A 12,202-nucleotide genomic window follows, 5' to 3' on the forward strand; every position below is an offset into this window, starting at 1 on the left:
TGATTTACTGAATATTTGACATTCCAACCAGCACTGTCTTGTCAGGAAATGATGGCAGGACACCCATACTAGAAGTCTCCCGTTAAACTATTCAAAATAAGGAAAAACACTTGTAAAAAAATCTCAAATTCCCCATTGCCTAAGTCTTAACTTTTTTCTTTCTCTTCCCCATTCTAGATCAGCTGCGTAAATATTTCCTAGTGATATGGATATCATCTGTTACACACTTGAAATACTAAAGGTTTAGAGTAAAAACCCCAAAAACTCAATGGTCCAGTCCTCACACATTTTGTCCCTCAGTATTCACATTTATGAAAAATGTGTACATATATTAGTACTAAAATAATGGCTAAAGGCTGCTGTTAAGTTTAAAGTCCAATATACCAAAAATCTCCACAAATAATGATATTCACCACCAGGGCTATGTCTATAAAAGGCCTCACAGAACTGTAGCTGTGGTACTACAAAGAATGCAAGACATCAAAATAAGTAATTATTCCCTATGGTTTCCCAATTTCATTGAACACTTGCCTACATGGGAACTAAGGAATTCCTGACATCTTCCCTCAAAAGAAACCTATTTACCTGACAAACACAGAAAAGACAGGTTGGCAAAATGAAACACAACCCATCACCCAACACCCACAGAACATTGCAGAAATATGCCTCAGAGGCATATTGTTATTGCAAATTAAAATGGGTTATGTTGCATTTATATTAAAAAGGTTATTTTTTGAGTCATGTTACCAGAGATTACAAGTATTTTCAGTAACTACAAACACTGACAAAACCCTGACAAAAATGGAATCAGCTGTTTGCAGTGTGAATAGCAATCCTTCCTCTCTAAGGCTAATTTACATGTGAGCTGTAAATAGAGGCAGAGCAAGCATATTTTCTATGATCTGGTATGCAATTTTTTTCACACAAGCTTCACTGAAAGTATTTACCATGAGATATTGCCTGGCAAGACAGACAGACTCAATTGTGCCCTGGAGGTAGACAGTGGATTTCTTCTGTGGGTTACTAGGGTCAGGGAAGTGGATCTGAGCACCAGTCCTCTGCATGATATGTTTGATGTTGCTGCCGTTTCGACCCATCATAAAGAGATGATGCTGCGCTGCGATGTCCAGCTGGGTGCTCACAGGGATTGCAGAGGCCAGGCTCCCAGCCAGGTGTTCCAAGAGCATGGCTGTTCCTTCCTGGGGGGAAATGGGAGAAAGCAGTGAAACAGGGCCCACAAAAGGAGAACTCAGACTGCTTTCTTTCTTGTCATGCGCTCCAGAGGCAAAGTAAGAAAACGCTGTTGGGTTTAAAACCACAATTGATTTGTTAAAGGTAACAAAACTCTGCCCACTGCTCCCATTTTATGGTCAAATGCAACATTTAATTGCCACTCTGAAACAGGCAGTAAGACAATGCCACATGGATTGGTCCCAACAGACCTTTTGTGGTCACAAAGGCAGTCAGAAAGTCAGCAGGGATTTTTCTGGGTAGGTACACTTGCAAAACTTTCCTCTCTGTGTTGGGCTCAGATGTTCTCACTGGCTTGAGATCCACCCATCTGGGACTGTATCAATCTCTCCTACTGCCAGTTCCTAGCAAGAACACTTTTCTACTTTATTAAGATGAACAGGCTCCTGGCAGCTCCTTGCCTTGGCTGTCAAATTCACACCTCCAAGCACTGGATTCAGTTCTATTGACTGATTGGACAGTTTTCAAGGTTATATATGTGTGCGTGTTGAGAAAAGCTCAGAATGAACAATTTGAGACGGGAGGTGCATTTTGTGGTTTTTGTTTGCATTGTTTTTGAATTAAAAGATGGCTAAGACCAACACATATTCCAGAATTGCTGAAAACCTGAGCAAGTGTGAAGGAGGTGAACACTGGATTAAAACCTTACCACCAACAATGCTAAATCCTAAACTTAAAACTATTTTCTATGCATTTTTACACTTCACCCTTAAAAGTTAAGTATAGGAAAAAATTCAAACCCTCAGGGTTTGCAATTAATTATACAATAACATGTGCTGATGAGGCAAGATATACCATCTTAGACTTATAAATTATAAATATATGACATTCAGAAACCTTCTTAGGAGCAGAGATTACCTTCACAGCACTAGTGTTGTTTTGTGACCCTCTGACAATGACTGTAGCACCATACATTCGAGAGCGTTGTTTGAAGGAAACTGAAATGTTGTATGTCTGACACACGTGCTGAATGGTTGGAGAATTAGGATCTGGGATGGGTTGGAGAATTCCAGCAATAGGCAATTCAAACATGAGTACCAATGGAAGCAGCTCCTACAACAATAATGAAGATGAGATATTTAAATCCATAGTCAAACTACAACAATTTTATTCCTCAATCATAATGTACTGGTCAGTGATGATTTAACTGACAAAACACATCCTCTACCCACAGTTCCTGGATAAAAATATACTGTCACTTGGAAAAAGGCACCTCTTTTTCCAGGAATTCTAGAGTGGGTTTTTTTTGCAGAAGCTTTTTTGAGTTTTGTTTGGTTGATTTTTTCTCCAAAATAACAGGAGCATTTGGAATAAGGTTGTGTGACATGTCTGGCTCAAAAATTGCTGTAAGCTTCTGGTAATTTATTTGATTTTTCATTATCCATGCCAAAATACACTTAGGACTTGAAACTACAAGGGAAAGATAGAAAATAGCTACAAGTGGAGAATGACACTGAATTATTTACACAAATTATACATGAAAATGGTTAAAATATGAGAAGCAGTAATTGCCTTTCCCAAGTCATAGATTCACACAGGATGCCTGAGCTTCCACAAGCCATCTGTGGTAGGTAACTTAAGATATAATTTTCTACACAGTATGGAATTAATTTACATCGTGCTTAGAGTGTAGACTTCATGTTCAAGACCCATTTTGGGCCAGTTAAAAATTCAGCCAGAATGTGAATCACTGTTATAACATCCTTGGCATATTTCTCATATGGATACTCACATTTGTTCCTACATTTCTGCTGTCACCAGACAACCCTGGGGTTCTCAAACCCCTGCATTTTTCCCCTGACAGGTGTTTTTAGGGGTACACTACACTGAGCTAGAGCATTACCCGAATTCTGACTCTTGCAGACTCCACTCCAGCTGGCTGTCCTGCAATAGACACCTGGAAGAGCAAGAATGTGAAAAGCATTGGATCATATTTTCAAGTGAGGTATGGAGAAGTTATTCAGATAGCTGTGCTCTCCTTAAAACAAATCTAAGAAAAAAATCAACACATTTCACACTTGCTGACATCTTAATTGCTCTCTAAACACGGGCTGAGAACTATAGCCAATGCTAAAAAAGGTTACAGCATCTTATTTAAGCAACTAGAAAAAAAGCTTACATCAAAAAAACCAGTGTTTTAGTTAAATAATGGAATTATTACTCTATACATGTGCTCAATGCTAATATTCAGACAACAGTAGATTTTCTTGAATGTTTTGAAATTACTGCATTTTGCTCGGCGGCCATTAGGATGCACAAGTGGGAATTCTAAGTACAAGGATGAGAGACTTGAAAGTAAACATTCCACCAATATTAGCACTAGGAAAGATGAACAATTCAGGCTCAATGATTTATTCTAATGAAGTTGAACTCTTACAATAGGACATTCATTTCTGCTGGCTATTTGCTAAGTTTAGTCTTCAACAAAGTTACACCATAAGCAAAAAGCACCAAAAAAAATCAATCAATATGCTGAATAAGTCATTGTGTTGAACAAGAAAAAAAATTACAAAAGCAGATTTTTTCATACCACTTCTCTACCATTCACACTAAGTTGCTGACTTCTGTATGTGCAAAGTAATTTTAGCTTAAAAAAATTAAAATTATTCATGAGCCATCACAAATTGTTTCCATCTGTTTTTAAAGATTTTCTCACTTAGAAAGCCCTGTTCTTTCCACACAGTGTAAAAACCAAAAATCTATTTCCCTGAATATGAACACACCATCTCCAAAAAACCCATATTGATGAGAGAAGTTTAGAAATGTTTTATACTCTCAGGAATTACAACACAAACGAGCTCAGTATTAAACAACACTTACTTGGTTGCTTTTCTCTGCTTGATTGTTCCTATTTGAGTCTGGAAAATGGATATGGCATCCCGTTTCCTCCATCACTTTTTTAATATTATTGCCACCTTTACCTATCACATGAGAATGTTCTGTATGTGAAACATCCATCTTCAAGGTTACCCGATTGCTCTGGAAATGAAGCAGCCACAGTTTGACTTGGTCACAGCAGAACCCGAGTATTTGAGTTTTTAAAAGTAATGTAACTTCAAGAATGACATCAAAATTGTATTTCTAAAGTATTTTTGCTATTATTTAACTTCTACTCCAGGATGATTTTTTTTATAGGAATCTGTTGGATATTAATTTGGTCTTGTTTTCTTTCCAGTGAGGAAATAAATAGTGGAGATAAATACCCCAAAGATGCATCTTCAAAAACAACTAATGCTTTTAAAATATCCTTGAACTTTCATCAACTGTGACTTAAGTGTCCTTTTGCAATTTATTCTGATTTCTTTTAATTCTGTATTTTTTCAACTGAAGTTATGCACCCTTGTTTGATCTGAAAGGAATACATTACGAAGACTTTGCAAATCAAAGCCATGGGACCAACTGTTTTTTCTTCCTTAAACAGTTTTTTTTTTTGGTACATGAATTTTTAAAACACAAAACACTGTCTACAGCTATTCTTAAAAGCTCTATTGTTAACAGCTCAAAATAATGTTGTTAATGGTTGTTCAAAAAGTGGTGCTTATCACTCAAGTGTTCCTCTTGGCAATCTGCTCAGAGAACCAGGAAGGTGCCAGACAAACACACAGGAGCCATACACACTGCCCCAAAAGAGCTGCTGCTGAATGAAAACAATATCTGATGGACAGAAGAGACCCCTGGCCAAAATCTAGACGTTGTAGAAATTCTGGTCCTGATGTTTCAGAGTCTAAGAATGGAGTAACTGTTAAACATAAAACAGCATAAATGCTCCTAAAATCAGATTTCAAACAGAAACAAAATTTTAGGTTCTCTGAAGTGGTTACATGATCTATTGCTTGCAGTGAAGCTGTATCTCAGATTTTGAGGTAAAACCCCAAATGAACAAATCACCTATGCTTTTAGCCATGTGGCTGGAAATATTATTTCTATATAATTCAGACCTGGAAAAGCTGCTTCAAGCAAGTATTTTTCTCTCAAAATGTTTAAACATGTGGGTATACACCAATATCAACATCTGTAAGGCATTTATTGGAGACTTTGCTTCAGAGCTTCTATAAATACCTTCTCTTGAAATGTGCCTATTAAAGAGATCAATGTCACCACAAAATTAGGGGCTAAGGTGTCATTCTAAGAAAGTTTTCTTACTTTTGTGTCCAAGACAGACATGATTTTCTCTTTTGCTTCCTTAACGTTCTCTTTTTTTCCAGAAACTTTAATATGGGGATCTATAAAAGAAATAAACTTGTAAGAAAAATACAGTACAATATCTATAAAAAATTTTCCTCACTGCTCAAATAAATTTGAGCCCATTATTTATAATCCACTGATAAACCATACCACCAACCTTTGGGATTCAGCTGAAGGCCAAAATGTCATATTCCATCCCTTCAGCCCCACAACTGGGATTACCAGATGAATTCATTAAACATGAGAACCAACTTAAAATAAACAGAAATCAAATTTCAAATGTATATCACAGGATCATAAACATTGTCTGCAATCCAATTACATAGCTAAGCCACCATATCTTCTCAAACCAAAAGTAACAATAGACAACTCAAAGCTTTTTGGCAGCCCACCAAACATAAACCCTCCCTCATCATCACTTTGATATATTTAATTAGTCTCTACAAATACTCTTTGCAGTTTTAACCTGTCACTGAAGGTGTCTCCACCCAAAGTTTTCTGATTGAAGTTATCAAATGCCATTTAAATGTCACTTTATTACAGCAAATTGCTGAAATTCAAGTACATAAATTAGCAGGAACACCAGCTGATGGTGGGTTTTGCCCGGTGAGATCTCAAATACTGATTCTACAGCCCACTTGGTTTATGTGGTAATTTTCAGACCACTGTCCTTAAACAACACAAGGTATTGGGCTGAGCTAACAGGTGCAGTTCTGCATCCCATAATACACACCTGGTCAGAGAGCACAGACCTGACTTTGGAACTAAATCAAGGACCAATAACTCCAAGTGTGAAAATTACACATCAGCCAGTTTAGCAGCACCATCTGGTGTCCAGGAGCACAAAGTGCCACAGTGCAAAATTACCAGCAGAACATGAAAGGCAAGTTCAGTTACAACAAACCAAGAAATGCCCAACTACCACCCACATTTCTGTGTGTTAGAAACAAGGGTATGATATTGCAGGTGATGCCTCTTGCCCCTGTTCTTGAGTCCTCTGCCCTTCTGCAGTGCCTTTTTCTCCTGTAATACAATGAACTGCTCTTCAAACAAAAATTCTCAACCCTCTTCTGACTCTTGAGTGAATGCAATTCATTATGCTAGGCAAATACATGCATCTTAGGGAATATAACAATAAATATATTCTCAATGGCAGGAGAAAACAGCTGTGGCACAAGAGATCTGCCTTTCGCATCATCTGAATGACTGAAATTACTTCCCTGCTAAAGAAATGTGAAATAACACAACTTTAGGCTGGAAACCTGTTCTATTCAATTGAAAATTGAAACTAAGTCATGCCTGGATACTCTTTTCATTCCAACAGTAAAAATAAGCCTCTAGTCTTTACCACTGAGAAGTTCTGAGCACATTCAGCTGGGGATACAAAAACACTGAAGGAACACAGGATTCACTGCCAAGTTTCATGAAAGTCAAGAAAAATGCAGCATTTTGAGTTCTGAGAAACAGATATATTTTATTTTTTAAAATGGAAAAACCGTAGTCACAAAAACATGGTATGCACACAGAACCTACAGAGGCTTCAAAAATCTGCTGCTTCAGCCTTTCACAATGGAGCAAAGTCAAACAAAAACCCAACAAAACAGTCTTAAGGGCAAATTTTCTTTTCTTTTTTAAAGTTGACAGGAAGCCATGTGGTTCTAATGCATTTAAGCTGTGAATGATATTTGAAGTGGATGTTGCAGTCAGAAATTCCCAGAAGCAGATTCTAGCACACTGTGTGTGCTCCAAGCACTCTTCAGATGCAACCAGGAAAAACACAAGCCCAGACCACCACCACCACTGTGGAGCTGGTTTTCACATATCTGTAAACATTGTATTTAAATACACATTTGATTATATATAGGAAAATTACCTAAAATCAAGCCTGGTATCCTAGTAGTACCAAAGGAAATTACTATCATTCCATAATATTATTTGCCTTCTCATGAGTGAAAATACAGTTTAGAATACCTATTTTTCCCATTTCTCATCTCAGTTGGACACCTCTTTTCTGTTGATACTGACAGCTTCAGCCAAACATCCTGTATTTCTACTCTTGTTTGTTCTTTTAAGATGAAAAAAAGCTCAATTGCTCAGTTTAAAAACAAAACCAAAGAAGAACCCACAAAGCAAAAAATGAATCCATTGATGCCAGTGACAATTCTAAGATATTCTACCAAAGCTTTCAAAATTGTTCTTAAGTACCCTCTCCTTAATTGACTTCTCAAGGACACAGTGGTTGGAAATAGATATGAATCAGGTCGGTTTAAGTCAAAGAAATTTTCTTTGAGAGTTGTTTATTCTTTCCTTCAGTGAAACACTATTTAAATACAACATCCTCATGAAATTGTGCCTGAAAAGAGTTAATTGTAACTAAAATATTTTGAGGTGTTTGAATTGGCCTTGCACGAGTTGAAAGCACGTTGAAACTAGGGATGATCTGCAGGAAAAGTCACAGGTAACCAAATAACAATCAACAAACAGATCATTTCAGCAATCAGTTAAGAATTTAGAGAGACAATTACATCATAATAACCAGATTTTCTGTGTGCATTACAGAAACAAAACTTCTTAATATAGCTATGGAATCAAATAGCTTGTTTGCTTTGCAGCTGATTCCATGGATTAATAGTTACATTTAATTTAGAAAAAAAATCCTAGCATGTCTTAGGCACTAAGACAAAAACCTTGGTTGGCTAAAGCTCTATATTTAATATTTGAGTTACCTACAGGTGTGATGGCAGCAATGCACTGTCAAAGCCCCCAGAAATCTCCATGTCACTCTCAGAAGTGTGGAGAGGATTGTCAGGCACAAACCTGTGCCACATGTGATGGTGTCTGGAACTGACAGTGCAGATAAGCACAACTCCCCATGGCCACAACCATGAACTTCTGTCCAGGTGATGCTAAATCATCCCTCATCCCTAAGGAACATGGGGTTTGATGCCTGTTTTTACTGAGGAGGAAAAAAAAAATCACCTTATTCTTTAAGCTCCATTATATAACTGGGGATATGCTCCATATAAAACTGGAGTGAGCAAAGAGCAGGTGCCTACCATAAATAAAGACATGAGACACCAAAGCTTTGCAAGCTGTTTGCAAACACAGAACAAAGGCTTCAGAACAGGTCTGTGTGATAGAAGCATATAAAGCTTTAACACTTCAAATAAAGTGTAGTATCAGACCCTGTTAAAGGTTTTAAATCATAAGAAATAACATGATTAGTGTCTTGCAAACTATTAAAAATTCCGTTCTATAGTAATCCATATTTTCCATCAATTTTCTTTAGGAATGGAAAAGAAAAAGATAATTTTAACAGGCCTTCCCCCCTCCAAAGAATGGAGGAATATTTACATAGAATAGAAAGCTGAAGTTACACAACAGACACTGCTGGAAATTTTTCTCAACAGTCTTCATTTTGCCAGACTCCTGCCTTCAAGTGGTCTTTTATTGCTCCTATCCTCAAATTCCTCACTCCACACTTTGGCAGAGTTTCACCTCCCCAGTCTTTGTCCACAGCTACAGCAGCAAGCCTCCAGCTTTATTGCTACTATTGTGTGTGACACTTCAGCAAACAAAACAAAACTCCTCCAAGCAAAAGTGTATTTTGTGCCAGTGCAAATGCAGATACACCAACTTCTCCCAGGCAAGAAATATTTCTAATAATGAAGCCATTTAACTGTGTAGGCCTCTCCTGAAATTCAAGTGTTACATTTAATGTCTGGGGCAGCTCTTCAGACTATGCATCCAGCTTGTTTACAGGATGAACAGTCTTAAGTAACACAAATACCAAAATACCACTACTCTAAAAATAGCCAGACAACTGGGCAACACCAGGGCAGATGACAGTCATTCTTAACGAGTGGCTGATTAAGATCTGAATAGCCCAAGAGTATTACAGAACTTGGGCCATTCAAACAAAAAGACAAAAGAGACCCAGCATTTTTAAGGGACAAGTTATGAGAGTGTCTGTCCCAAAAGTACCAACAAAAACACACTAAGCTATGTGAGAAGTTAAAAAGGGAAAAAAACAAACCCAAACAACTAATTAACACATAGAAGTTGGTATGTTCTCATCTAAAAGGGCAAATACTCTGATCACCCTACAATAAAATGAAAAAACATAAACCTATAAAACAAGTGAAATAAACAAAAAGGTCAATTAAGGCTTCCTATCAATATGGAACAAAGGATAATTAAATTGAAACAATTTACTTAATGCTCATAAATTAGGAAATACTGTGTGTACAGTTTTAGGAGTGGACATACCCTCAGCAAAGAAGGTGATTGGTAATAGCCAAGAGAGACTTGAAGTAGGCTAAAAGCATTGCCATGGAAAAGCAACATTAAGGCTAAAAGCATGGAGCAAATGCTCAGGATTAAGGGCACACGCAAAGGAGCTTGACTGAATAAAAAAGTAAATTCAGCACTTGGGCACGTGGTGCTGTTGGCTTACCAGTTTAAATGAATTCTTATCCTCTCTCCAATACAAGTCAGGGCACTCACTTCTCCTCCCAGTGTCTAAACCACAGAAGGAAAAAGCTACTCGTGTACTAAGGCAGAAAGCAATGAGCCATTTCCTACTGCAGACTCCTGAGTATTCTCAGAGGTATCACTCAAGAATAACATGTAGTTTTTTCATTTGGAGCTTGTCTTTTTTTTTTTGCTTTTTAGCTGAAGTTAGACTGCAGCATCATTTTGTCTGAACGAGTTTTCACCCAGCTAACTTGGGCATGATCAAAAGCCGACTCAGAGTATCATAAACCTCAAGATGGGCTGCAAGCAATTAATAGTGTCTTCAGAGGAGACATATCCTGAGGCTCTGGGCATTCTGGGGGATCTGTTTTGTTGTGGACAAACAACTGATTATGAAATGTCCCGGAGAGGAATGAGAGCCACTGCCTATATGTGAGCACACATTTGAAAGACTCTTTGTCTTCTCAGCATTTTTTCACTCTTAACTTTCCCCATTAGTGGCACCTAACTCCAAACCATCTTTAGAAGAATTTCTGTTCAATTCAGGACATGAGAAGGAGGCTGAGAAAAAGCAAACACTTGTTGCACTGTTCTGCACACTGTTCCCCCAGGGAAGGCAGTTTCCACGCAGCCCTTCGCTCTTGTCACAGGTTGGTTGCTGCCACGCTGTCACCTGAGGAGCATTAACTACCAGAGCACTGCTTTTCAACCCTGCCCTGTAACAACTGCGTGATGTGCAGCCAGCAATCCCCTCCTCACTTCTCTCCACCATTTATAGTGACACACTTCCATACACACACACACACAGGCAGACATACACAGATATTCACAAAGCAGAGACTGAGTAACACACCGACCTTACACACACAGAAACCTGAAGAAATGCAGCACAGCATCTGGTAGAGCAGAGAAAAGAACCTTGTTTCTCAAAGATTTCAATGTTGCTCAAAAGAAAACATCAATATCTTCAACAGGCTACTTAAAATGGCTCTTAGAGTGAAGTATCTGTTTGATGTAAGCCTCACAAATCAAAAGAAATGAGATGCTCTTGTACATGAATCACATGATAAACTGAATCCCACATTTGGACCTCCTAGCAGCTTTGAAATAACCCAAAAGAGCACTGAAAAATCATGTTCAGAATGCCCAGAATTAAGTGAAAATTAGCCAGAAACGTCAGATAAGCTTTAAAAAATAGATTACCTGTACAACATTACGTTTGGAGAAATAAACTATTGATGACCGGATTTCGGACCACTGACAGAGGAAATGAAGTTGAAAAGACTTCTCTTAAAGCACAAGCAAAGAGGGAAGACAAGGAAGAGGCAACAGAGGCAATTTAAACAGAAAAGTGACCAGATTTCAAGGGAGAAGGGGAAGGCCAAGGTGAAGAAGAAAACCTGAAAAGAAGAAACGAGAATGAATTAATTGTAATCACCAAGACACTCCATTTCAGTTACACAACTTTAGTTACCACCACAATCAGCTTAAATTCCTTATTTTACTTCTAAAAAGAGCCTTTAGGGACATTTTGCAAATACAGACAGCCACAAAAAGGCACATGCCATGCAGCCCTTCTGCTGCCTGTTGGGCAGCTGCTCTGCAGCCTTTAGCCCAAGCAGACACCCAAAGCAAGGCAATCTCTCAGCAGGACACAAAGCCTGTTATGGCTTATTTTTTCTCTCAGCACGGACACAACAAATTCACAGTTCACGACTGAAACGTCTGTTGCCTTTGTATCTCAAAGCACAAACACAGAATAACAATGCCCGGGAAAGAAAATAAGAAATACAGAGAAGAAAATAAGCTGCAGAATTATAAAATAAGACAGAGGACCTAGACAACAGCCACAACATTCCTATCAGAAATAACACCACCGTGTCTTCACTGCACACGGATTCATACTCAGGGTTGCAATTCTGATGCATAAATCATGAGATAATTTTAGTTTCTCACACACACACATTCTTAAACAAGTCCTTGTGACTGTGTTTTTCTAAATAAAAAACATCATCTGACTCGTGAGCTGAAGTTCACGCCTGAGGCTCAGCCTTCCTCGCAGCACTCCCACATCCAATCCCTGGCTGCACCTTTCAGTGCCTGACTGCACCACTGTGTGAGCTGGTCTGACACAGCCACTGCAAGGAGCAATTCTCTGGCTGGACCACCAGATAACAGGCACTTTGCAGCTGATCTGGGAAGAGAACCTTCATCCCCTGAAGAACAGGGACTTAAAAACTTCTGCTCTTCTTTTCATGGAGGGGTTCAGAGCAAGCAAACACTGCCCACA

General features: G+C 38.3%; 1 protein-coding gene across 4 annotated transcripts in view; it reads right to left on the reverse strand.

Moving 5' to 3' along the window:
- BICC1 (BicC family RNA binding protein 1) overlaps positions 1–12,202 on the reverse strand; it is an 89,232-nt gene that overhangs the window by 16,862 nt on the left and 60,168 nt on the right. For 3 of the 4 annotated variants that reach the window (XM_064430037.1, XM_064430038.1, XM_064430039.1), the window contains exons 4-8: positions 5,395–5,474; positions 4,072–4,230; positions 3,095–3,148; positions 2,110–2,304; positions 948–1,199 (exon numbers count right to left, since the gene is read on the reverse strand). In XM_064430037.1, coding sequence (XP_064286107.1) covers positions 948–1,199; positions 2,110–2,304; positions 3,095–3,148; positions 4,072–4,230; positions 5,395–5,474 — 740 coding nt within the window. Of the gene's footprint in view, positions 1–947; positions 1,200–2,109; positions 2,305–3,094; positions 3,149–4,071; positions 4,231–5,394; positions 5,475–11,115; positions 11,267–12,202 lie in introns of those variants that run through there. The other variant, XM_064430040.1, reaches the window with a different exon arrangement.

This window comes from Passer domesticus, chromosome 8, assembly GCF_036417665.1.
Source record: "Passer domesticus isolate bPasDom1 chromosome 8, bPasDom1.hap1, whole genome shotgun sequence".
NCBI lineage: Eukaryota > Metazoa > Chordata > Aves > Passeriformes > Passeridae > Passer > Passer domesticus.